The sequence below is a fragment of the Coloeus monedula genome (genome assembly GCF_965178545.1).
Source record: "Coloeus monedula genome assembly, chromosome: 6".
NCBI classification, from domain to species: domain Eukaryota; kingdom Metazoa; phylum Chordata; class Aves; order Passeriformes; family Corvidae; genus Coloeus; species Coloeus monedula.
Window position 1 is genome coordinate 13,331,725 of NC_138786.1, and position 26,291 is coordinate 13,358,015.

General features: G+C 39.9%; 1 protein-coding gene and 1 long non-coding RNA gene across 3 annotated transcripts; one reads left to right on the forward strand and one right to left on the reverse strand.

Moving 5' to 3' along the window:
- Positions 1-256: 256 nt before the first annotated feature.
- PSMA1 (proteasome 20S subunit alpha 1) lies at positions 257-9,699 on the reverse strand. Of its 2 annotated transcripts, none has more exons than XM_082283923.1 (10): positions 9,560-9,699; positions 7,801-7,845; positions 5,371-5,472; positions 4,810-4,913; positions 3,960-4,048; positions 3,646-3,716; positions 2,672-2,801; positions 1,928-2,007; positions 1,092-1,196; positions 257-601 (listed from the first exon to the last, which is right to left on the reverse strand). In XM_082283923.1, exons 3-10 carry the CDS (start codon positions 5,443-5,445, stop codon positions 545-547), a joined length of 711 nt encoding a protein of 236 aa, XP_082140049.1. In that variant the 5' UTR covers positions 5,446-5,472; positions 7,801-7,845; positions 9,560-9,699; the 3' UTR covers positions 257-544. The 2 variants fall into 2 exon arrangements, with proteins under 2 accessions (XP_082140049.1, XP_082140048.1); XM_082283922.1 differs by lacking the exon at positions 9,560-9,699 and adding an exon at positions 8,816-8,929.
- A 1,585-nt stretch (positions 9,700-11,284) lies between these two features.
- Positions 11,285-25,838, forward strand: LOC309574263. The gene is made up of 3 exons (XR_014226511.1): positions 11,285-11,481; positions 22,100-22,192; positions 24,395-25,838. It is a non-coding gene; the product is annotated as an uncharacterized lncRNA (long non-coding RNA).
- The last annotated feature ends 453 nt before the right edge of the window (positions 25,839-26,291 follow it).

Consider the following 26,291-nt stretch of genomic DNA (forward strand, 5'->3'; position numbering starts at 1 on the left):
ACCACAAATGCCTTTTCAGGTGGAGACAAGTTGACACAGGGAAATGCTGTACCCTGTTTGTTCCATGACTATTTTATGGTTTCATAAGCATTTTAAGGTCCTCTCAGTTCAACAGTTTCCAAGAGCACCACATTTCTCTACAGCAAGCAAACACTCACTCTGACAAACAGTCAAACAAACAATGGCACCTTGATATGACACAAGTAGTTGTGAATAGTTGTTTTTTCAGACTAAAAAAACCAAACTCACAGCAGAGTCCAAGAAAGTGATTTATTTCCACTTGTCCTGATGAGTTAAAGACAGTATCTTTTCTTTAAAAAACAGTATCATGTACTATTTAGAAAATGATTACACCTTTCTTGTCCAAGCAGTTACACCCAGTTATGACCTCCTGCCTTTTAAGGATAGGTGGATTGGTTTCTTTCTTTATGAGCAATCCTCACAATGTAGCGTCAGAAAACGAAAATAGGTGAGGATAAAGTTACCAGCAAATGGATAAATGTTCCTGGATAATTATACATTAACAGAGGAACTCATCCACCAACTAGTGCTCCATCGGCTCCTCTGCCTTTTCCACGGTTTCTTCAACAGGCGGAACCGCCTTAGAGAGAGGGAAAAGAAATATTTTAGGAGGGCAGAAGACAACATTTGACATATCAGCTTTACTGTCATTGGAGCACCACGAGTGGTAAATGCAGCTCATGTCAGCCAACAGCTCACAAATTACTGTTATTGAAACTAAACATGAGCAGGACTCAGTAATTAGGAGACTACGGAGGCATCTTGCAAAGGGCATGAGAAACATATGCAGCCACTTCTGTTGCAAAACAGTGAAAACTTGTACTTGAGCAGAGATGATGAAAGAAGACGACATTGAAACAGCCTGGCATAAATTCAGCATAAATTGATTTAATAAGCAGCTGAGTTACCAGTTAACATTATACAGTGTTCATATAGTAACGTCGTATTTTAAAACTCACCTTTCTAAAACTCTACCACAGTAGTAGAGTTAAATTTATTTTAAACATAATAGATTGTATCTAATTACTGTCTTTCAACTAAGCCTATTTATTCATATCTGAACCACTCACCTTTCTCTGTGGTCTCTCCTCAAGACCTTCTAGGAATGGTGCTACATCATCATCATCATAGATGGTAAACTCCATGTCTTTGCCCACGATTCCAATTGAAACATTCTGTCAAGCAAAGTGTTGAAAGCAATGAGAAGAATTTTCCTGCAATTAACTTTGGCTTCACAGCTTTCACTTAAAAAAGCTATCATGTTTCAAAATATTCTAAGTAAAGCCATTCAAGGGTTTCAATTTCTTTGTTTTCTTTTTAATAACACACACAGTTTCTCAAAATCGCCTATTTTCATCTCATTTTGATTTTCAATATATTAAGACTTCTAAAAAACATGGTGAGCTAAGAATAAAAAAACACGGAAAATGGTTGATCAGCCACAGCCAGAACACCAACCAATGGATATCCTTAGAATTTTCTTCTTCAACAGTTCCTCAATTCCTTGTCAAAAGTTTGTGCAGCTTTGTGATGCTGGATACTCTCTTAACTGTTGGTGCATTACCTTCACTTACCTCCCAGGTGAATTACTGACTATGCTCACAATGCAAAGCTGTGATGCTACAGCTGCATGTAATGCATCTTAAACACTCATCAAAGCTTAAAATAAGAGTAAAGCCACCAGGGAAACAATGTCTTATTTAGTGAAAGCATCACTTCTGTGAAGAGGCTTAAATCTGAGATGATCTGGGAACAGTAGATAAACTAGTGACATGAAATAAAGATGGTATTATCCATCAGTATTCAGCTTGCAAGCTTCAGTGCTAGCCACACTTCACAAGAATTCTGTCACAGTACTTCCAAGTAACAATGGCAGTAAAGTTCCTCAGTGAAACCTCTTCCTTACCTTGGTGGTCAGATCCTGTTCAGCAGGAAGAGTCTCTCTCAGGGCTCGCAGTCCATGCTTAACTAACTCATTTAGATTACCTTCAAATGGGATCAGAAAGACATTGACAAAACTAAATGGATATTACCTCTAGACACTCATTCCCCTTCTTCCTATTCCTAGTTGACAACTATGAAATCAGCTTGGTGAACTTGACTCCCAGAGCTCCTCTCCTTTCTGGTACTGAGAGGAGTTTGTTATAATAGTTTTCCTTCAGATACCAGCCTCCCCCTGTATTTGAGGTCAACTGCATCTGGTTTTGACACCTGCCTTGCCTTCGGTGATATTCAAGTTTTTTTCCCCCAAGCAGGTATTCAATGGTTCCTCATCATTATTCCATACAAAAATAAATTCACCACTTTAAATGCAGCACTAAATACTTGCCCTGGCATTCTATCCCTGCTCTGCTATGGAAACAATTACACTTCTCCTGGGTTACAAAGGGCAGAGGCTTTTTAGGTTTTTCACAGCTTTTCTGAGCACAGCTTCTCTTTCCATTAGATGTAATAAACATCCCCATGTTAAGACATGAAAATCTCAACCATATTCTTTACGATTTTGTCTTCGCGTTAGATTTACAGTTATGCCGAACCTGGCTCCCAAAATTTATCTTCATCTCCCTAAATGCAAAAGAATGGAGTGGCAGCAGGAAATCAATTGCAGAATTGATGAATACCAGTAGGTAAAGAGGGTTCCATTACTCACAGTCAGTGAACTCAGTCATGTGCCTCTCCAAGTAAGTTCGTGCTGACTGTGAACGAGCACCAATGGACATTGCTTTGCAGTCAAAATAGTTTGCAGAGGGACAAGTCTGGAAGATGTGAGGACCCATATCCTACAAAGAGGAAAAAAAACCCCACAGAATGTTAAACAAATGTATAAATTCATACCAAGTCTCCTGCTGGAACATGACATTTTCTAAAAGAATTTTGCTTTATGGTACATCCCACCTACATGTATGCCCAGAAATACATTTTATATTGCTGATCACATAACTCTTCTTATGCAATTCCTTCAAAACAAAAAATCCAGTAATAATAATAAAGAAAAAAAAGGATAAACTCTTTCTTTACACTTTCTTCATTAAAATACAGTTTTTATGTGGACAGGATGGCTAGCACAAAAAAAAAATGTTTCTCTGTTCTACTCCACTGTGCTTATGTATGCTCCCTATGTCATGGCTTGCAGCAGCTATTTTACACACATTCTGTCCTATCTACACAAAAGTAAAATCTTGCTGTAGACTAAACCATGCCATCCAAAATTTCAGGCAATACCGTAATTTCCTCCTCATGTCAACAATCTTGAGGGCAGAGATTCTGTGTGTGTTGCATGAAGCAAATGTTGTTGCTAAACAAGTAAGAGAGAGGCCAGTGGCGATTTCCACATCCATTTTTTTATTGAAAGTATTTAAAACAATAGTTTGTAAGCATCCAAAATGAATAGCAAAACATTTACATAAACAAATCTCATTTTTGCACCTTAAAATACTTAGTAAGTGTAGGTAGGATCAGCTATTAATTAGCACTTTAAGTAAGATAGAGAAAATTATTTCCTTATTCAGAGAATTTTGATGAGTCTGCCTCTTCTATCTTTCCCTCTCAACATCTACTTGTTGCATAAAGCTCCACTAAGCACATTTTCTTGCAGATCAGTAGCAGCCAGAGCAGCTTACTCACATCATAGCCTGCGATGAGCAGTCCTACTCCATAGGGCCTTCTGCCGTAGCGCTGAGTTGGAATCTGCGTTTCTTAAGAAAGCTAAGGAAACAATCTCAACATTACATGATAATTACCCAAGATATTTCCCAAACCAAGCAGAGATGCACCAAAATGCAATGTTCTCCAAAAGTATACACAAGCAGTGTGAACAAAAAGAATTGTCCAATACACTTTTTTAACTTAATATGACTTTTAAGCTGTGATAGATGAAATTCATTTTATGAAGGAGCAGAAAGCTATAGAAGTATAACAAGTGTATAAAAAAAGGATACTGCTTCCAATTAGTGACACTAGGCGAGAAACTGGAAGAGGTCTATCAAACACAAATCTAGAATCCAAACACTCTTGACGCATGAAATTGCTAGGAGCAAAAATACAAAAATTTTTTTAAAAAAATCAAATCAATGCATAGATCAAAGACACAATGAGGTTTTGTCTCAAGGCTTGTCTGTTAAGGTAGGCATTTTTGTTTCAGCTCTGCTCTTTGAGAAAAAGGGTCAAAGGCTTTCCATGATTTCATTTCAACATGACCTATCATTGTTATTGAGAAAGCTGACCACAGGTTTGACAAAGTATAAGGGTATTTCAGCCAAACAAATGCAAAGAAGGTAGAAGTTCATGCAGGCAACAGATGGATATTCTAGAAAAATGGTAACGGTTAAATGGTAACAGTGCTTTATAACACTCCAGCAATTAATTTCAAAAATCCTTCCTACCCCTTCTGATCAAACTTGCTAAAAGCAAGCCCCCCTGCAGCCCACACAAAGAGCAGTGTATGTGTTTAATAACTTTCTCAAATGTGTGTACACAGAAGCAGCTGCCAGAGGGAAAGAAGTGATGGAGTGTCTCAGACTGCTTGGAAACCCTGTCACACCGAGGAAACCAGACAGGACTGTTTTACTTGTAACAAAACCAAAGAGCAAAATTTTGGGCCAAACAATGAGATTCCTGCCAACTAGTTAAAAACCTGCCTGAATTTCATGCTGAGGTCTTTGGCATAACACAACCAAGCAGCAACTCAAGACTAATCCTTAGCCAAGCAGAAGATGTCATTTGCAATAGTCTGAATGAACTTTCCCTCGTTATTGCAGCACTGTGTATGTCAACAACCAGGATACTCACCACAAGAGTCTTGCATCGGCAGTAAGTCCAGCAATTGAGATACCAATATGGTTGTCAACGTACAGGATTTTTTTCTGATGAGCTGCCAGCTCAGACTGTGCTCTCTATGCGTAAAAGGAGAAAGCTATGTGGCAAACTGAACAGTCTGCCAAGCACTGTGGAGAAATCTGCTAACATTTATAGCAAGAACTAAATATGTTCGTGAAACAATAAAAAAAAAAAAAATTTATACACTTGCAACAGAAGACATGAAAAACTTAATTCCACTTCAGTTCTTTCAGAACAAAAGAAACAACAGACACTCACTCAAGTTTTGAGAAAAGAAAAAAAAAGAGGAAGACATCTTCTAAAGGAAAAAAAAATCTTTCACTCATTTCCTTCACCATTTTGTGAAGATCTGCTTTGCATAGGTACTGGATATATTTCAGCACTCAAGAAAAGGGAATCTGTAATTGCATTTACATTTCACATAGAACTACAGACCGCACAAAACTAATTTGCCAAACCAAAACTTTTCTATGAACATTATTGTCCCCACTGAGAGCAGAGTTTAGAAGTCACCTTGAGAGCCACCAGGACAGCGTGTGTTTTCGACTTCAGCCCCACAGTAGCTGAGCCTTGTTTCACAGCTTCCATGGCATATTCTATTTGATGAATTCGGCCCTGTAAAACCAAGTCAAAGGTCATCAATCATTCTCTAGTTAATCCTCTGAATCAGTTTCCAAAGGGTTTGCATTTTCAGACCTTTGATTCTCACCCCAACAGGGACACCTACTGCATAACAGGTTAAACCAGTACATCTCCTCAGTTATCTTCTGTGATGCCTCAGCATTAACCCATAAAAATCTGGCCATCTCTGAAGCACCCACTACTGCACACAAAGGAACAGGAAAACCAAAAAGGAAGGCTGAATCCTCTTGACACTACAAGAATCAGAAGACTTTTGTCACTGTCTTCAGAGGAATCAGTGTTTGACCCAATGTGATTCAAAGACAGAACTTCCAGCTGAAGTTGGACACTTAGCTTTTAATCGAATTTGCTGAAGAAATGAGTCTTACGCAATGGTTGTGCCTCACCAGCCATTCCCCAATAACTTCTGAACGAGTTATTGGCCAACTGCAGTCAAGTCTGAAACAGGACTAGAGGTCTCAAAGAAAATGAAGTCCCTACAAGTTCTGCAGAGGTGGCCAGGAGCTTTAATGTCCATTCAACAGAACCACTTAAGGTTTTCCCACTTTCAGCACTCCAGCCCCCGTCAGACACCTAACATGGGCACTCTTATCCTGCAAGCACGGACACTATGGAGCTGCATCCCACCAGCTGGGATGGAGTGGAAGGCAGTAGCTGTTATGATGAATGTGCAGGAGATGATCTACAGGAAATCACCTTCCCATAAGTTGTTGGGGTTTTTTTGGCATAGGGTTCTTTATTTAAGTCTACTAGAAGGACCCTAATGTCCTATTTCATCCATTGTTATACCTGGAATTTAATAACATAGGATATTTCCTGCCCAAGAGCAGCACTGAACCACTGTGACCTGAATTTGTCAACTGTCAGGAATGACATGCAAGACTGTAAAAATGTGAAACCACTTTGAGTTTTTAAATCTCCTATTCCCTTTTCTTTACTATCATATTTGAAAACATCTCCTAATAAAGTATGATTTTCTCCTGTATTAGCAGTGCCAAGAATTATTATGGCATCACATCACTGCCTCACCTACAAGAATGGATGGAGTAGCAATTGCAGCACAGTAGCAATTTTAAATGTCTTTTTTTAGAAAAACTAACACTATTAATATTGTCAAGGCAATTTTAGAAAAACATAGAAACTTGTCCTGTTGATGATTTCGCAATATCTAGTAAAAGTCTCATGAGAATGTTATAGTTTTAAAAGTAATTTTCAAAGTAACAGATAAGATAAAAAAATTGAAAGTTTCTGATACAGAACCTGCCAGAGAAACACAATCATTAAGAAGGACGAAAACAGTTCAAAGGCACCCACATCTATCATGGTATTGATTGAAAAAAACCAGAAATATTCAAGGTTGTCTTCATAGAGAATGGGAAGGATAGAACACTCTCTGTTGCACTGTATGGAAATGTGTCTCACACACAATAGTACTAGATGATTAAGAACTTCAGTAGCAATACAAACCCACAAACTAATGATACATTAGCTTTACACTAATACAATTTGCTACTTGCATTTTAAATAAATCTCTAGTTTTGCTGAATATATAAATGAGTCTTTTTCCAAGGCTCTGGTTTTCTGTAAGTATTCTGTCTTAAGATATCCATAGTGAGAGAAGAGGCAACATTAAATACCTCAGCTGACACTGGCTTTTAAAATTCCAGCATATTTATTTTCAACACAACCTGTGTAAGTTTCACAACATACCATGTATGTTTTTAGCAACAATACACAGTGTGAAACTCATTCAGAGGTAACAAAATTTCAAATTCAAATGCAACTCTCACTTGAATCTCCCAATTATAAACTAAATAGCTCCTTTCCAATACTATCTAGTGGGCAGAAGAGAGAAAGACCTAGCAGTGGCCTAACATTGGGGAGACTGAAACTGTTTCATGCTTTTTGTACCTTCCTTACCAACTTACTAGAGGTCTGTAAATGGATCACAGAATCATGGAATGGTTTGGGCTGGAAGGGACCTTTACAGACTGTCTAGTCCAACCTCCCAAAGATGACAGCATCTCTTTGTACCTCACAGGTACATTCAGCAAGCAACTGCCTTAAGCACTTGGAGGTGACAAGACCCAGGTAAGCACCACTCATGTTCATGCACCAGCAGACAGGGATGTGCTGAGGGCTTTCTGGACACTTACAGCCTACAAAGGGAGAGGGGGGCAGCCTGCAGGGAGCTTCAGGCACCTGAGCACAACCTTTGTGACTGCAATACCACTGCTGTGAGGTGGAGAAAACCCAGAAAGCAAGTTGAAAACCCAGTGAGCAAGTGTATAAAGGTTTTACCTGAGGGCTCCAAACGGTGACATCATTGTCATACTGGTTGCGAAACTGGAATGAACAAAATAAAACTCATTAGTATCCCTAATAAGCTAACAGAAAGAGTGTTCCCAAAGGAACTCCTGGTTCTTTCCACAGAATCCCAGAATCAATAAGGTTGGAAAAGATCTCTGATACATCGAGTCCAGTCTATGACGGAACACCACCTTGTCAACCAGACCATGGCACTGAGTGCCACATCCAGTCATTCCCTAAACACCTTCAGGGATGGTGACTCCACCACCTCCCTGGGCAGCCCATTCCAATAATCATCCTTTCTGTGAATAAGTTCTTGCTTTGTTAAATTCCTTTTGTCAAGCTGTTAGTTGAAAGGGACCTCTGGAGATCATCCAGGCCAACCCCCCTTCCCCAAGGAAGGGGAGCTTGGACCAGGTGACACGGGAACAAATTCAGGTGGGTTTGAATGTCGCCAGACAAGGAAACTCCACGACCTCCCTGGGCAGCCTGTTCCAGTGCTCTGCCACCCTCAGTGCTAAGAAGTTTTTCCTCATGTGGAGGTGAAACTTCTTCTGTGTCAGTTTACGGACACTGTTCCTCATCCTGCCACTGGACACCACTGAAAAGAGTCTGGCACCATCCTCTTAGCCCGCCTCTGAGATATTTGTATGCACTGACGAGATCCCCTCTGAGTCTTCTGCCCTCCAGACTGAACAGGCCCAGCTCCCGCAGTCTCCTCGTAACAGAGATGCTCCAGACCCCTGAAGAGATATTTACACGGACCCTCACAGGGCATCGGAAGTATTTCTCCAGGACCCAAGCAGGGCCCGATCCCATTTATTTTCACGCCGGCAGCGAGGCCCAGTCCCGCCCGCGGCCCCGCGTGGCCCGGGAACTGCTTACTCACGGGCCCGCTGCCTGCCGCCCGCCCTCCCGGCTCCCCCGCGCCGGTTGCGTGGGCGGGACAGGGCGGCGGGGGCTGCCCGTCCCGGCCCGTGTCCCGGCCCACGGCGGGGCCCCTCACCATCCTCCTGCTTCCCCGGCGGCGGCGGCGGCGGCTCCGGGCGGCGCGGGGCAGCGATCGCTCCGGGATGGGAGCGGGCAGGCAGCGCCAGGCGCGCCCCGAGTCATCGATGGGGCGCGCGTGCGCAGTGGCTCTGAGGGGGCGGCCGTCTCCTTAAACCCCGATTAAAATGTCCTAATTTGTTTTGCTATTTTTAAACTTTCTGATGAACAAAAAAGTTTATTTGGTCGGAAACAACTTCCTTTCCTCACCATTTTTGTGTGGGGACAGGATATATAAACATTTTATTAAGCGAGCCGAACAGCTTTCCAAGTTTCGCAGGGCTTCGAGTAAATATTCCCGCAGCCTCTCCTGTTATGCCATTCCCAATAACTTCCTACGGCAATACGGGACTCCCTAAAGCCCCGTTTACTCCGCCTACGGTAGCAGAACAACACACAGACATTTCCTCTCATTTTGGCAAAGCCGCTTTAGTTTTGATAGAGCGCTGAACCACGCCAAGGCTCCCCATTGTTCTGTATTTGTACAGCGAGTACCGTCAGCAGCCGCGACTTCAGAGACAAAAAGGCAGGGCTGTAAAACTTCATGGAGAATGTTGGTAATAGCTGCATAAATGAAGAACTTTTGGAAGCTGTATGAACAGGCTTATGTGGGTTTATTAAATAATAACTGAAGTATGTCCCCGAGTAAATGTTTCCCCTTTATTAGACGGATAGAACAAAATATAGTCAAACCCAAACTCACCAGATGTCCAGCTATTAAAAATTTATTCTAAAGCAAACGGATTCGGATCACATGGCAGCGGGAAGGGTGGCATGGGACGGAGTTCCAGCTGCTCCAGGGCTGTAGGCAGCGCAACTGTTCCTGTATTCCCAAGGCAGCAGTACGAGAGGATGCCGGAGGCAGGAATAATCTCGAGAACGGGGAAATGCTAACCGTGGAAGGAAGTCATTCACTTCCTTCTGGATGCTCCTTCTTGCCCTTTAGGCTCAGTACGAGACCTCTACAGGCAGGGCTAAAGCCAGAAGGTTGGAAATACATTTGTGATTTCATCTCAGTGTGCTGGTGTTAAAGAGCACTCAGCCTATTCCTCATCAAAGTATTTGAACGGAGGGTGTAATGGGTCAATTCAGAAGGTGACAAAAGCAAAATCAACAAGGCAAAATCAAATAGCTCTTTTTCAGATAACAAAGGTACCAAAATAGAAAGGAAGAATTTTGCATATATTACAAATTTAATTGTAGAGAAAAAAAGTTAATGACGAGCAGCAATCAACGTATTACATCAAGAAACTACAATATAAAAGAGTATAGGACTGGAAAGTTAAACTATCCTCATATTTAAATGAAGTACTTATTAAAAAATCTAAGTTAGGAGAAAGTAGTATTTGCTCACTTTTAGTTTCACAGTTGGCAACCTGATAACCGGGATCACTTCATACACCCTCGATAGCTCTATGAAAATAAGTTCAGTGCTCAGTAATGGCCAAATTAAGTGTAAGGAATGATTAGGAAGGAGAACAAAGGATAAATCATTGCTATGCCACTGTATAAATCCATATTGCATCTGAAACCATCGAACACTGGCCATGACTCTTGTTTCCCACCTTGAAATGATGTGGCACTGGCAAAGTAGAAAGAAGGATTCAAGTTAAGGAATAGCTTCATACAGAGGATGCCAGTAAGGAGTAGAAGTCTTCAGTCTGAATAACAGATAAACGAGGAAAGGCTTTGAACACTTGCCAAATCACAGCTGGCACAGAAGATGCTGAATAGATCCAATGCTTCTCTCTATCCTGCAGCTCTGGCACAGGGGGTCATTAAAACCAGCAGGTTCGAGCCAAGGCAAGACAAGGAGGTACTTCTGAGTCATGTCATACCAGTGCTGTGGAAACCTCTGCTCCTGAACACATCATGGTCTTTTGGTCATATATTGAGAGAGCAACTGGACAAATTCACAGACTAAACAACTTTCTGAGCCACCAATGCTGCTGATACGATGTTTGAACTAAGTGCAGCAGTGAAAGCATAGCTAACCTAAAACATGCATATACAGTCTCAAGAGAAACGAATGAGGCTGTTTTATTCTATGCTCTGTTTCCAGCAGAGTTATAAACAGCATCTGACATCTGAGCGATGACAGGCATTGCTCTGCAGAGATTAATGTACAGCAACTGAAAGGCAAGGCCATTATGCCTCCGCTTCTGCTGATTCACGAGAGGAAACAACATTCCTGCAAGTCCCCTTTTGGGATACCACTCACCATCAGCCTACATTAACCCCTGCGTGCCATGCTCCTGTAGTTATATGGAGTTTTTTGGCAAAAGATTGGCTCCTCTGAGGTCAATGGTAACACTCTGGTAGCAGTCCCAGGGGCTGCATGTTGTGCTACTTAGGCACAGCAGACTGCCAAAGAAGGAGAAAGAAAACTTGTTGTGCCAGAATAAGAGATAGACTGAATGAAGGCAGCGCCTCCATCCCCTTGGAGAAGGGGAAGGATAGATCCCAGAGAGATCACAGAGCCACTCCTGTCAGATGGACAAGTGGTTGCCCACAAATAGCAGTGCTGTCATAATGCATTCAGGACTGAGCATTTTGACTAAGTTATTTTGAGAACTGTCTTACTGCCTTGACAATGTGAACAGTCCATATCTGGATTTAATACAGGTAAGAGATTGACTTCATTAATAGATCAAGACTACTTAATTATAAGCCTTGGTGTATGACATAGGTAAGATTTGATGACTTTTTCATCAAGTGTGTTAAGGCTAAAAATAAAAATTTGACAGCTGCTATAAATGTACATACTTGTCTTTAGAATCATTTAAAGAAAAACTCAGAAGTCCTTACAAAGAAAAAAGTCTATAATTTTGTATTAATACTGTAAATAGGAAAAAATAACCTCTCTATATAAATGATGCCAGATTTCTTTCCTATTCATTTGCTGGCACCTTAGTAGAGGTGCAGACATTTCAGTCTCTATGACAAATTTGCATTCATGTTGCCAAAAAGACTTTTTTACCATTTTTGAACTACTGACCAATTTAAATCACTGGAATATTTTGCCATGAAAGATGTTGACTACGCGCATTTTAAAGTCTACTCCTAACTTTTTTAATCCATAGCTTTTGTGGACTGACGTCAGTTGACCTTTTCAGGACAGGCCTACAGGGCAACTAACCTTGCTTGATCATCAAAGCTGGCTAGGAAAGACCAGGCAATGCTGAAAGCAGCTTAAATAATCCCTGTGGAAAGAGAACTGCAGGAAAGAGTCTGGCTCTCTCTGTCCAGTTCTGGAACAAACAAGGGCACAAGGTTCAACACAGCAAAACTGTTGTAGCATATCCTGGTCATGGAAATAGTTTTTATTTGTAGGTTCTTGTCTGAATAGAACAAAATTATATTTAGAGATAAATTTACATGGATATTATTGCTAGTTATTTCTTGGAACTGAAATTTATTTCTTCACTCTGAGTGAGGAGGGGTTTCTGTATTATATGCTTTTATTGTACAAGAAAAATTTATTTTGAGCTGTAAATTGCTTGCTAGCCTAGAAGTTATGATTTAAACAGCATACATAGAATTGTCTGAGTCATCAAAATACAACTGAAGAATTATTACCATAATTTTTGGAGAATTATGAAAGACATTATTGCAGTTATCAGGAAATCTGCTAAGCTTTTCATTTCAATGGAAAAGAATGGCAGTTATTAAGTTTCTGTGGATAAAAGATCCATTTCAGTGGGCATATAGCTGCATAAGCTCTTTCAAATATATTAACTCCTCTGTTGATTCATATTGTTGGAACTATTTTTGAGTATACCTGAATCAAAACCAAAGCATCATCAAACCTTCAGTAGTGGATATATAACTTTTTGAGATAGATATCTATGAATGGGGAACAGATTCACCAATAAACACTATCTCAGTTATGTTCAAAATTTCTCCCTATGAAAGAAGCAAGTGTAATTGTCATCACAGATAGGAAATAACAGAGTGGCACAGAAATAAAGCCATGAGACCTCTAATGGATCCCATTTCCTTACCACTGATATTCTTGTCATATTAAATTAATGACTAGACAAAGTATTACCTTCTTACTTATGCATTTATATGCCATAAATATTTTACAATGAGTACTTATATGTAGATCACACAATAAAATGTTCACAATATTTTTGTCACATCTTCTTTTGCCAAAAATTTCTGCTTGAAAAATGGAAAGGCATTCACATACAGAAACAAATTTTCCAGAGGATATTAAACTGAAAAAAAAAAAAAAAAAAAAAGGAGGGGGGAGAAAAGGCCCTAGGAATGACGTACTACCCATGGCAAAACATTAAGGATTTATGTGACACTTCTCTTTGCAGGCATTTTCAAGTTCTGTGGGAGAGTTAAACATTGTAATAGTCAGTTACTGTTTAGGCAGTGGTTCTGGTATTTGTAGACCACATTTTTAAAAAAGTGACTCAGCCTATTCTTACTCTGGATTCAGTTTTTTTTTAGGAAAGACTACAATAGAGAGAATTAGTACGCAGGAAAAATAGACGTTTGAGTAGGCTTTAGTCTTAAAAATCCTGCTGTCATTTTTTTTAACTGTTTGCCAAGCTCCTAATTTTGCTACATGGATTTTAACAGCTTTGCTGTCATGCATATTCCAGTTTTCATAGAACAAATTTTGTTTGGCACTGTCATCCATATTGCATGTATTCCTAAACTAACAACAATGCAAGCAGAAATCTAAGGCTGTCCTGACAGATGTGAGAGAGCTTCTGGCACTGCTGTGTCCGTTGCCTGCGATAATTCTGATGGATCACGGAGCACAGACACTGCATCATACAAGCTTAAATTATGAAAAAATTCCATTGATGTAAGGATAATTCTAAATCCAGAGTATTTGGCACAGTCCTTGGCTCCTATGCCTGGTCCATGGAAGGATTCAGTGATGGGCCAAAAGGGCTCTAAATAAGTTCCAGACCACCTTGATATAACCGTCTTGAATGTAGTGAGTGAGTATCTAAAAACCTCTGCATTAGTTATTAACATATCACTGTAGAGTCACACTGTGGAGTCACACATCTGCACGTCTGGTTTTGGTTTTAAGAAGTATATATCAAATAAATTTGTGACTACAGATGTCTCATTCACAACAGATTCCATGGCACGAAAATATTTTTAAGCTGTGTTTATCACATCATTAAGTGAACAGGAACAATAATTATTCAGACAAAAGTTGTTGCCAAATGGAAGGTTTCATACTTAGAATAAGGAAACTAAAAAGAAAAAATAAGAAAAAATAATAGACTGTGAAATCAGAAGATTATTCCTGCATTTATATAGACCCTTTCAACTGTGTTATAATACTTAATAAACACAAGAAGATGTTTTCCAGATTGGAGATTGAATATGTGCCTTAGGATTTTGAAGGGACCAGTGACAGGGGCTCTCAATTTTTTATTAAGCAGTTTGAAATGCATTATGGCAATACAATTACCAGAAAGCCCTGGACACTTTCTTGCCTCACAGTGAGTAGCAAATATGAATGGATTTGTATTTCCTTTTGTATTGCACAGAATCACATGGGTGAAAGTTACAAAATAATCTCCTCTCAAACAAAATGCTCCTTTTATCAAATTCTGTATTCTCAATATTACCTTTACACAATACTCAGTACATGTTATTTAGATCAGTTTCAGACAAAAATACTCTTCTTACAACTAAAGCAAAACATTAAGTTAATTTGTTTAGGATCTTAGCCAGAAAATCACTTACACAATGTAATTTGAAGTATTCCCTGGTGCTGCTTCCCTATCAGTAATTACCAAGCTTCACCCAGGTATGCAGCTTGCCCTTTCATATTGTAGCTTTCTCCTGAAGTGACATCAATATGTATTTCTAATGCAAATCAGACTCATTAAATATTTCTTCAGAACATATTCAACCTGAGTCTTAAAATGCAGTTTCTGAGTTTATGCTCTTTACAGCATTGCCAATGATTTTTTTGATCAACTTCAGTATAGCCACAGTTTAACTTGGGTCTCGAACATGTAGTTGGTACTGCCAAATTTAAATCAAATTAGGTTGATTTAAAAGTATATAAAATATATTTTATTTCTGCTTTTATTGATAGCTGACAGTTTGAAGTTTAAATCTCCAAATTCAGTGTCATATCCTCTGCCTAGTGAGTTTAAAGGATTAATCTAGATACTGAGTATCATCCTCCAGCAACATATTTGTGAATGGTCTTCTGGGTTTTGGCCTAAATCTGATTAGCCACAAAGAAGGAAAGAAATTTAAAAATATGTCAGGAATTGACACTATAACAACTTGATGCACATTTGTATTTTTAAAGTTTTTACTAATACAGCATTGTGCAAATGTAGTATACCAGTAAAATGACCGCAGTACTTCATTCTTAGGAGGGGTTTACCTCTCCTTTAGGAGACTTTTGAGCATTGGTTAAAAATTGACCAACTTTCTCTGGTTTCTATCCGGGGATGGACTCATTATACACTCACTTCTGCAAAGTGAAGTGAATGTGAATTTCAGAGAATGTTTCTCGGCTCAGGAAATGCCATTTCTTAATCTGCACTGCTGCATAAACATTATCACTGTTTTAAGGTCTTTCCTTGAAATAGTTGATAACTTTTTTAACTTATATCTGTCTTTGCATGTGTTCTTCCATAATTTTTCTGTCTTAATGCATACTCTTCCAAGATTAGGCTGGGTTATGAAGGATCTGTGATGAGCATTCACAAGTACTTCAAAGCTCAAGTGACATTTCTGACCACTCCAAAGTTGAGAGACAGAGGAAACAACTATGATATTCAGAACCTACTTGAAAGCTAGCAGATAAAGGAGAAAAATATATTAACAAACCCTTCAAGATACAATTACTATTCTAGCAACAAAACCAAGGAAGGAACTAGCCTGGAAGTGCAGAGCTGTAGCAGCAGCCAAATAGAGTGAGCTGATAGAAGAATCCAGCACATCCAGGAAATAAAGCACAATTCCTGACAATGAGGACAAGGAAAAGAAAATAGTCTCTCCTGTGTGTCACATGGAAAATTAAGTCTACTTGGCCAAATACATTTGGATTTTACTTGTTCTTCTATTAATTACAGTATTTCTCTGAAAGGAGAAAAAACCCTCTGGGCAGTAAAAAAAAAAAAAAAGACACAAATGCATTTGTCTCCTTTAACAATTGATTACAAAAGAGTCTGGAAGCCACTCTGGAGTAAAAAGACTGGCATTTCCTATTCACATCCATGGGAAGAATAGGTCTTGGTTAATCACATTCCTGTAGAAAAGTCTCAGGAACATTGGCATAGACTTCCTGCATGTGATATGGATGCTTGACTGATCTGTTTTCCAGCTCATTCAAGAACCCAGGCAGATTGCTAGCAAATGTGTCTGATACCTGATATATTTACTTCTGGAGAGGACAGCATACCTCCTTCCCATTGCAAGTGTCTCAGGCACAACTTCTAGCCAAGGAAGCAAGGGTCTTCAACAAAGACCCTTGTTAGTTAGAAGAGCATTCTAATAATAAAGTTCCTCAGACTCATCCATGGAAAAGTCTATACTTCAAAAAAAAATGACAAAACTTAACTAAACAACCAGTAGAAGAGTTAATTTCCTACCACTTCTGCTTATTTCTGGTATGATGTTCCAGAACATGAGTATCCTTTGGAAAAGATACTCAATACTCTCTTTCTTTTTAATGGCTTTATTCTCCCTTGAAACACGGAAGACAAGAAAATTGCCTAAGAAATAAGGGGGAGGTGAAAGCACAGACTGCTGTCCCTGCTGTGTCAAGTGAAGCATGCAGGATTGTTCTAGATGATATATGACCCTCAATAATTGGAGTGTCAAACTTCTGGCAAAAATCTTTGGGTAGTAATCTGATAAAGGTCACCAGATGGTCAAAGATCACATGGATATAGTTTGAGAAGCACACAAGTTTTAGTTCCAAATGTGGAACTAAAATGAAGCTGAAGAGTCCAGTCTTTTATGAAGCACAAATAACTCCTGAGTTTTTGGAGAAGTAGCCTTGGAAAGTACTTATGATGCACTGAGAGGAGCTGAAGATGTTGATCACAGGGAGGTCTTTTCCTTAAAAGTCCATGATAACATGGCACTAACTTGTGTTAGGGCTGTCTGGAAAACAGGCTGTGTGATGTTGCAGGTCTGACAAGCTTTTGCAATTACCACAATGGTCATGAAGCTGACATACTACTAAGGTCTCATTCAGGAATCAGAGGGTCCCAGCTATGGGGTTTTGTCTTTGGAATACTGCTCTTTCCTGTTCTGATTGAAACAGAATGCTCAGAAGCAATTCTCTAGTTGTGTTAGTGGGATAATAAGGTATTTTGTTATTTGGTCCTGAAGAACCCAAAAACCTAATTAACAAATGCTCCTGATGCTAGTGCTAATGATCTCAGTGGGCATAAAGAGAAAATTGCCAAGGAATATTGGCTATCAGGGAATGATTATCTGAGATTAGGAAACAATTGCCAAGATCAATACACCTCTCAAGACCCGAGAGCAGAACCCAAACAAAGTAGACTTAAAAATGCCAGCAGGAGCCAAAACCCTTTTTCTGTAAGAAAACTGAAGAAGTTTCCAGGTGGGGAGCCAACATTCCACAATGTATGAAATGAGGAATCATTTTGATTCAGTGGACATTTAAGAGCAATTTGTGGGGATAGGTTTGTGCTTATTGTCCCATTGTCATTATGCAGGGGGCTGCTACTTGTGTCCTCTCCTGCTGCCATCACTAAGATTATCTGGCCTGGAGCATTGGTACAGATAAGGCCCTCAGGGTGAACAGAAACAGATCAGCTGATAAAAAGTATATGGAATCTTTGCCTTATTCAAACAAAGTATCTTTAGCTTACTCTTAATCATCAAGAAAGCTTTTTAAGAAGTGAGCTCTTAGAGTCCTATAGCCTGTCTGTGTGGAAAAATGAGGTGAAAAGCAGGGGGAAAAAGGTGGGGAAGGAGGAAAAACAGATGGCAGATATCTTATCAGAAGCAAGAGCTTTTGACTCTTGGAACATATTGTTTGCATTCCATATCTAAAAATTTTACATTAGCATTTGTGTATTCCTGGTGATTAAGCAATCAACAATACATGGGAAGTACCCCATTCTACTGGTTAAGGTTCACATGAGTTAAACTTCTGCAGATCATTTTGTCACTTAATACAAACTTTTCAAGTAACTTGAAAAGCTTGGCCTGACTTCACAAACATCTTCTAAACCATCATGTCCATTTATAAAAATAGTTTATCCATGTTTCAGGTTAATATAAACCAAAACCAAATGTGCTTGTGGATACTGCTGTGGCAACTGGAACCTTGCTACCTTACACATAGCAATCTATTATATACTCATTTCACTTATGTCCCAAGTCAATATATTCCTGTATCTACTATTAAAACAAAGGCTTTTAGCTAGACCTCTCAGAAGCATGTTTATAGATAATTATTGTCTAAAGCCTGAGTATAAAAAATACATAATTAAGCAGTAGTCCTGCCTATCCTCTCTAAGGCCTTTTTACTTTGCTAGGCAGTAAGGAATCAGGCCTCTTTACTCAAAAGCCAAAAATTACCTAGTTATTTTAATTTAGATGCCAGACTAATATGTTTTACAGCAATTCAACGCTTTTCTGTTCAGAAATATGCTGATTTCACCATTAGATTTGGTACAGACCTATTTGTGTAGGAGACCTGACTGGGGAGGTAACTAAATAGGATACATCTCAGGATTTCAATTAACACCATAACTGTCTCATGTACCTTTTAACAACTCCTAAACCACTGAGTCTGGAAAATTGTTACCTTTTTTCATTTAATATATCAGAAAGCATTGGAAATTTAACTAAACTTTTACTTGAAACCAGAATGCTGTTTTCCTTCTTCCCTCCACTGCTTTCAGAACTCACATAAAAAATGCATCAATCATGTAAAGGGGACATGGTAATAAATAAAAGCAAAACTAAATTTATGTGTAGCTGATGTATTCCTCACTTTCAGAATTAAAGAAAGCAAATATGCCAAGTATGTAATATTTTAATGATCAGAACTACTTAAACAACTTCACAGTAAGAATCCAAGACCAAAACTGAAGATCATAAAATCTTGTTTAGACCCAAACTTTAACAGTACCACCTGACATGTGATGTTCACTTTTTAACATAAAAGTGCCTCAGAATGAACAGCTGCAATTTGAATATATGATGTAAGCAACTTCAACTAAAGTGTGTCACTCAGCTTCTTTGGTATCTGGGTAATGTCCTGGTACATAGCTTTTTGGTAATTTTCAGACATCAAATAATGAAAGTAGTGTGTAGTATTTAAAATCCCAAAGATTGTATACATCTAGGACACCTCCATTTAGAAAGGTGCTACATTTCAATAAGCCCTACAATGATTAAGTACTAAATAGCAAAGTGGCCAGGAATCACAAATTTTCAAACTGTTACCAAGCACATATTGGTACTAAGCAGTTATTACTACAAATTTTGGCGTCTTTGTATTTAACAGCAGTGACAGAGAAACAGATTACAAACCAGGAGCTTTTACAAACCAGTAAGTAAATAATAATAAAGGGTAATACAGGTACGTGTTCACTTCATTTACTAATTGTATTGTTTGTTCACTCCGCTTTTCTCTCTAGCAATATATTGGCATAATACAATATTAGTGTTTAACAAGCATTCTAATTGTAGTAAATATGACATTTTTAATGTAGTAGTAAAAATAATCGAATAAACATAGCTGCAGTTTGTTGGAGGTCAGTGCTAGTGAATACTGTATCAGTGAAATTTACTATGAGGTATCTATTGCTCTGGAAAAAAGACTTGAATGTTGACTAAATAAAAACGTCTGTAACTCATTTCATGGCCAGTGTTACACTAGTAGTAGTTATAAGAAAATAAGACATATGTGTTTCATGTAACTTGCAACTGATACAGTATTTTTTCCAAATGTAAATAAAATTCCATCAAGTTTGAAGTAGACAGATTTTCAGGTTACAAAAAACCCTTGAGACAGTTTTTTCCACGCTTTCATAAAATCTTACATAATCACAGAATCATTTAGATTGGAAAGGACCTCTGAGACCTTGAAGTCCAGCCTTTGACTGATCACCACTGTGTCAACTAGACTGTGGCACTAAGTGCCACATCCAGTCATTTCTTGGACACCTCCAGGGATGGTGACTCCACCACCTCCCTGGACAGCCTGTTGCAATGTTTAACAGCCCTTTCAGTGAAGAAATTCTTCCTGATGTCCAACCTGACCCTCCTCTGGTACAGTTTAAGACTGTGTCCTCTCACCCTGTCACCAGTTGCCTGGGAGAAGAGGCTTACCCCCACCTGGCTACAACCTCCTTTCAGGGAGTTGCAGAGAGCGATTAGGTCACTCCTAATTTAACAACAGGAAACATTATGGAATGGCATAAATGATGCTGCAAGCACATGACAAATAGGAACTCAGTTAATGATGTAAACTGAAACACAGTTCTTGGCTCATACAGTGTTTGAGTTTCTTATGTTAAGCATCAGTCATTGCTAGCTCGTTACTACTAATTGAGCATAAGTGCAAAGATATCATAATGTCAACTTCTGGGTTTCCCTAATCAGCTCTGGTAAAAACCTATTGCTGTGTCCAGTTTGCTTCCTTTCAAGGTCCTTTCCTCAAAGGTTGTTGTAAATTCAAACACAAAAGCTCCAAAGCAACGGAAGAACCCTTCTAAATGTGTTGCTTTTGCTATTGCAGGTCAATTGTTTTTTAATTGCAAGAAAGATCCAACAGGTGCACATGGCTGATTGTTTCCACATCATTACGTTGTGCACCAGCATGCTGGGCTCATTTTAGCTATAAATAAGCACATAAAATTTAATCAACAGAATTACAATTACCTAGATTTGGAATTGTAAAATTTTCATAGCATACCCTCATTTTTACTTATGTAGTCAGTTCAGACATGTTGTTAACAATTTTCTAAAGGATCCTACTTATTAAAAATATCGACTGACAAAAATATACATCTTGGAAATATTTAAACACATTGGACTTGGATTTCCACATCCAAGTCTTCCTCCTCCTCTTACTGTAACATCATGCATTGGGGTGATAAGCACTAGTTTTGAGCACAAAAGTAGCTGAGTTAAATGATCCAGTCACTTACCTGTTACTTTGTCTTGTGACACTGCTTTACCTCCATTTGTTTGCCTTTGACAACTAAATACACTGGGATTATATACAAACATTGAGGGTTGTATCATTGTGCTGTACAGAGGTGACAAAAGCAGCAACCCCATCAGAATGACTAAAATATTTCACTTCACTTGGTGTGCAGCTTCTCATGTGGTAAATTCTGAGTTGTCTTAATGGGTACTGCTTTCAGTAAACTGTGGTTCACAGAATTGGAAGGGATCAATGTCCACAAGGATCAATGTCCAGCTCCTGGCCCTGCAGAGGACACCCCAAGAGTCACACCATGGGCCTGAGAGCACTGTCCAAATGCTTCTTGAACTCCACCAGGCTTGGTGCTGTGACCACTGCCCTGGGGGACCTGTTCCAGTGCCTAAGCACCCTCTGGGTGAAGAACATTTTCCAGAAATCCAACCTAAACCTGCCCTGGCACAGCTTCATGCATGAATGGCCAACAGAGCTTTAGCTAAGATGCTCAGAGCAGGCTGACAAATTACTGCAATTGTACACAGTATTGATTACCAATGCTAAGAAATCCTATTGCATTTTATGAGGAACAAAAGTGACTTTTAGCTACAATAGTAGACTCAAATAGGAAAGATTATTGAGCCAAGTTGTTTGAAACTGGAGCACTTTCACTGCGTGTGATGGCTTCCTGAACAACACAGAAGGCTCAGGTTATGTATGATGAACAACTTGGTCTCAGCAAGTAATAAAAATAAAATTAACCTAAGAAATGCAGGTGCCGTGCTTAGGTTTTAGAGAACAGACATAAACCACATAAATTTATCATTTTAAAACCAGACAATTTCTGTCTCCTACCACAATTTATTCCTGTCTGCTTTTTTACTCAGATGAATTCCTTCTGTGATTAGAATGACAAAATACTTCCACATTAATGAACTAATTAGCTTAATTGCATAATTTTCCTGTTTTTTTAATCTCATGTGGAATCTCTAGCAGATATAATTACTAAGTCACAATTACAGGATTCTGTTACATTTCTCCTTCTTTGGAACATGTTTTGTTCTGGAGATTTGCTTACATAGACTGTCTTGTTAGATCTTTGTTGCTTTGAATGCTGAAGAAAAAATTAATCTCCAAACAATAGAGAAGACCAGAAGGTTTAAGAGTCCAGATTTTATTATTCAAGAGGTAAGATACTGTACATATTTCCACTATTATTCAGACATGTGCAGCCTGATACTTCAAGTTGAAGGTTCCAGTTTTATTGAACTGTGAACAAAACAATTAGTGACTACATTTATGCTATTTTCTTCAAGGTCCAAGCTTTTCCAGTACTTATCATAAGAAAGCATTAAAGTCTGATGAATTTCTAAATAAATTAAGGCCTGTAAGATTTTCATGCACAAAACTGAATGGAATAATACAGCCAAGCAAAACAGTTGAGATTATACTCAAGCATGTGCTGAAACAGGCCAGACCCTGAAGAGGTATAATTCAGCAAATTTCTTTACTGGGTTATTTTATGCCTGCTGACAGTATAATGTAATTTTAGCAATTTAACAGAATATAAACGGATGTTAATTAACAAGGACCTGTCTTAATGATTTAAAGTCAATAAAATGGGTATCTGAAAGACCTGGAAATGAGGGAAGCTCACTGAAAGACTCAGGTCATTTTTTTTCTCCCCTGTCCCTCCCAATAAATGACCTGATTCACACTGATTTTGATATTTTTCAGAATATATTTATGCATCTGATGCTCATGTGTTCAGTCAGGCTTATCTGAAAAATCAAACCAGCTCCCTAGTTAGATTTAATCTGTAGCTCTATGAATAAGCAGAGTCCATAAAATGCCTCTATTTCAATTCAAGACAGAAATTTCAATTAGCAAGTTAAGGACTGAATTGACATTGAAATATTAGTATGTGTTCTTAAGTTTAATGCTATCTCACTAAAGGTGCAGATTTTATAACAAAACATGATTCAGCATAAAATAAACTTTTTATAGAAATGCTACATATGAAGAAAGTCACTTACCTTCTGTTTTATTATTAACCTCCAATTTCACTTATAATATAGGATGACAAATTGTACTTGAATAATCAGGTGAAAATTAAAATCTGGTAATATTTGATGAATTCCTACATTTTATTGGTAAACTCCCCCTCAAACAATACCACTATGCTTTAAATAGGCTCATGTAAAAAATTAGTATCATATCTAATTACACAATTCTCAAGTATCTTGAAGCCAGAACTTTTGACAGATATCTGTTGAATGTGGTAGCCCATTATCTTTATTTTTTGCTAGGATATAAACATCCAAATTCATGATGCCTTGGAAAAAGAAACTGCCAAAGAGATCAGAATTTATTTAAATGTGACCTTTTCAATACTTTTTTTTAAAATTTATACATTATATATTGCATAAAGATGATGTTTTAAAAAGTTACACAGTTCCATGAAAACTTTCCAGAAAGTCAATATGAAGTATTAGACTATTAATTTTATATGAAGGAACATGCAGATTATATGTGGTCTAACTGCTAAAATCACATCAGCATCGATAGATTCTGTCTGTAAAACATTAAAAAATAATTGTTGACACTTTCACCTTCAAAGTGAGAGCCTGGGTATGATCAAAACACATTTCAGCTGTAGAGGTGCACATCATCATGTGCTTATCTGGAGTTGCACATATTGGTCCATTTCCAAAGAATCACAGTTTGTTCAGATGAGGAAGATGATCCCTTAGATTTAAAAAATAAAATAGTGGAAGCATTTGGATATAGTACCAAAAATCAACATACTGCTGCTTCTTTTCATAAAAATAAAAATATGGGCACAGGAAAGATCTTTGCCCTTCTAGTTTCTTAAGAGAGTTAGTGTTTAATTAACTTGATACAATATTTCTGCTATTCACTGATAGTTTGTCAAAGATCATGGCATGCATATTTTCCTTCACTAGAAATGGGAAATCTCATGTAACAATGGCCTTCCACAGCAACTCCATCTTTCCAGTGCTATTGCCCATGCTTTTTAAACTGATGAGAACTACATCCATTAAAGACACCTTTTCATGCAAGAAACAACTTACTTTTCATTAGTCCTTTCCAGTTTTCCTTCCCATGGTCCTGGTTTTTGACAAATTCAACCAGAAGATGTAATTTGTAGGAACTTGGTCATTACTAGCACATGATGAAGATCAAAACGTTGTATTACTTTGAAAGTAACTGCTTTGCTTAATGTGGAGTGCAGCTGAATCTCTCTTTGCCACTCTTAGACGTGACAAACAGATTAACAGCACCTAATTGCAAGAGTACTGACACCATGCACAGTGAATACACTCGCACAAGAAGCCTCTTTCACCAGTCTATTTTTAATTCCTCCAGTAACGACATTTTGCCGTCTCCTTCAGGAGCTTGTTTCCATTATATCCGGTTGTCTACAAACCACCACAGCTCCCTCTCAGTCTTCAGCACTGCAGACATGCAAACACCTTAGATTCTGTGACATCACAGCCCCTGGGGCTAGTGTGGTGGCTGGGAACTGTCCCCAGCCCGTTACCGTGCCCAGAGCATGAGCAGAAGTCGTCACGGAGAGACGGCTGGAGCGTGTGCTGAGCTGGCAGCTCGACCCACAGCAGCACCATGGCTGGCCACGGATCCTCATGGCTTCTGCAAGTCTGTGTGCTCCTGATGCTGGCCCATCCCCTCAGCCCTTCCAGCCGTCCTGAGCGGGACATGGGCACCACAGGCGAGATTCCTGAGGACATGGAGCATCAGGACATGGGCCCTGCGACATCCCCCTTGTGGGTCATGGTGGCGGTTTCGTTGGCTGGCTTACTCCTGGAGCTGCTGCTGACGGGAATTGTCCTCAGATGGTGCCTTGGCAGAAGGCTCTGGAAACGCTGTGGAGAGCTGGGGGAGGAGTGTCAGGCAGGTGGGATGGGGGCAGGGGTGTTGCGGTGAACCATGGCCAAAGCCAGGCTCAGCTGGATCACGCGGACCCAAAGGTCCATTGGTTTGATGCTGCCCCAGCCCAAAAGCCCTGAGCATTCATAAGGCTGTGAAAAATATATAAATCTGTGCCTTGCCATTGGCCGCAGCGCTCCCCTCCCTTATTTCTCATATTTGGTTGTATTTCCAGAAACTTCTGTGTTCTTCGGTAGTTAATTGACCCTTGTTACTTCTTCCATTTGCTGTAATTCTTTCTCCCTGCCTCGGTAACACCCCCTAGCTGATGTTCCATTGGTTGCTGTGTGTTTTCCACGCCCATATTGTTCAAGTACAAGACCCCCTACAAGCCGCGTGGCTTCGGCTTTTTCCGTGGATTTTTCTCCTTATTAAACCGTCTACCCCCACAAAGAAGTCCCTCCGCTTTTTTCCTACCTCCTTCTTGCACCTTTGCCACCGGTGGGCAAGGCAAACCCAACCCAAACCTTCGCCTGCCCTCCTGTGCCGCGATTCGGCTTCCGTCCGGCCCTTCGGAGCAGGCAGAGGTTGCCCGGTGCCCGGGACAGCGGCCCGGGGGCTGGGAGGAAACAAGGCCTAGGGGCTTGCCTATGTCAGGCAAGGCATGAGAGCCCTTGCAGGGGAGAAAAGCTGGGCAGATTCCAAAGGGTCCTGGGACTCTTTGCCAGCCCTTTGCCCAAGGCCCCAAGGCAGAGGTGGGATCAGAGCCTGGATGGGAATTGGGCCCTGGTCACACCAGACTGAGCTGGCTGGAAGCCCTCTTCCTGCAGCCTCTGCTTGGGGCAGCCCAGCCAGGCCAGAGTCTCTCCCGGGTTGTCCAAAGGCATCCCAAGAGGGCTCAGCCCTATCCTCTTCATGTGCTGTGTCTTGCAGAAGCACCAGGGTCCCTCGGTCTCTGCAGGGCCGTGCTGCTGCCGGGGAAGTGGCTGCTGCAAGGAGCTGCTGCCGGGGACGTGGCTGCTGCAAGGAGCTGCTGCCGGGGACGTGGCTGCTGCAAGGAGCTGCTGCAGCTGCTGAGGCACAACCGTGCCCTGATGCTGCTGTGCCTGTGCTACAGCTCCGTGCAGAGGCGCAGGCAGAAGAGACCAGCAAAATGGGGCATTTGGAAGAGGAGGAGATTGCATTTTTCCCCTCAGCTCTGAAGTCCCCAGCTCCAGCTCGCCGAGCATCTGTCAGAGCAGTGCAAGCGGACGTGTGACCGCTGCTCAGCCTGGGCTCTGCGACATCCCCCACCATAGGTTTTAGTGAAGGTCCCATTTGATAGCCATAGCTTCCCATAGTTTAGCCATAGGTTCCCAGAAAACTTTTTCCCAAG

Coding starts and splice junctions, on each gene's coding strand:
- PSMA1 (XM_082283922.1), bottom strand. Junction 4,914..5,370: donor CTGTCCTGGTGGCTCTCAAG/GTGACTTCTAAA, acceptor TTTTACGCATAG/AGAGCACAGTCTGAGCTGGC. Junction 1,197..1,927: donor AACAGGATCTGACCACCAAG/GTAAGGAAGAGG, acceptor TTTGCTTGACAG/AATGTTTCAATTGGAATCGT.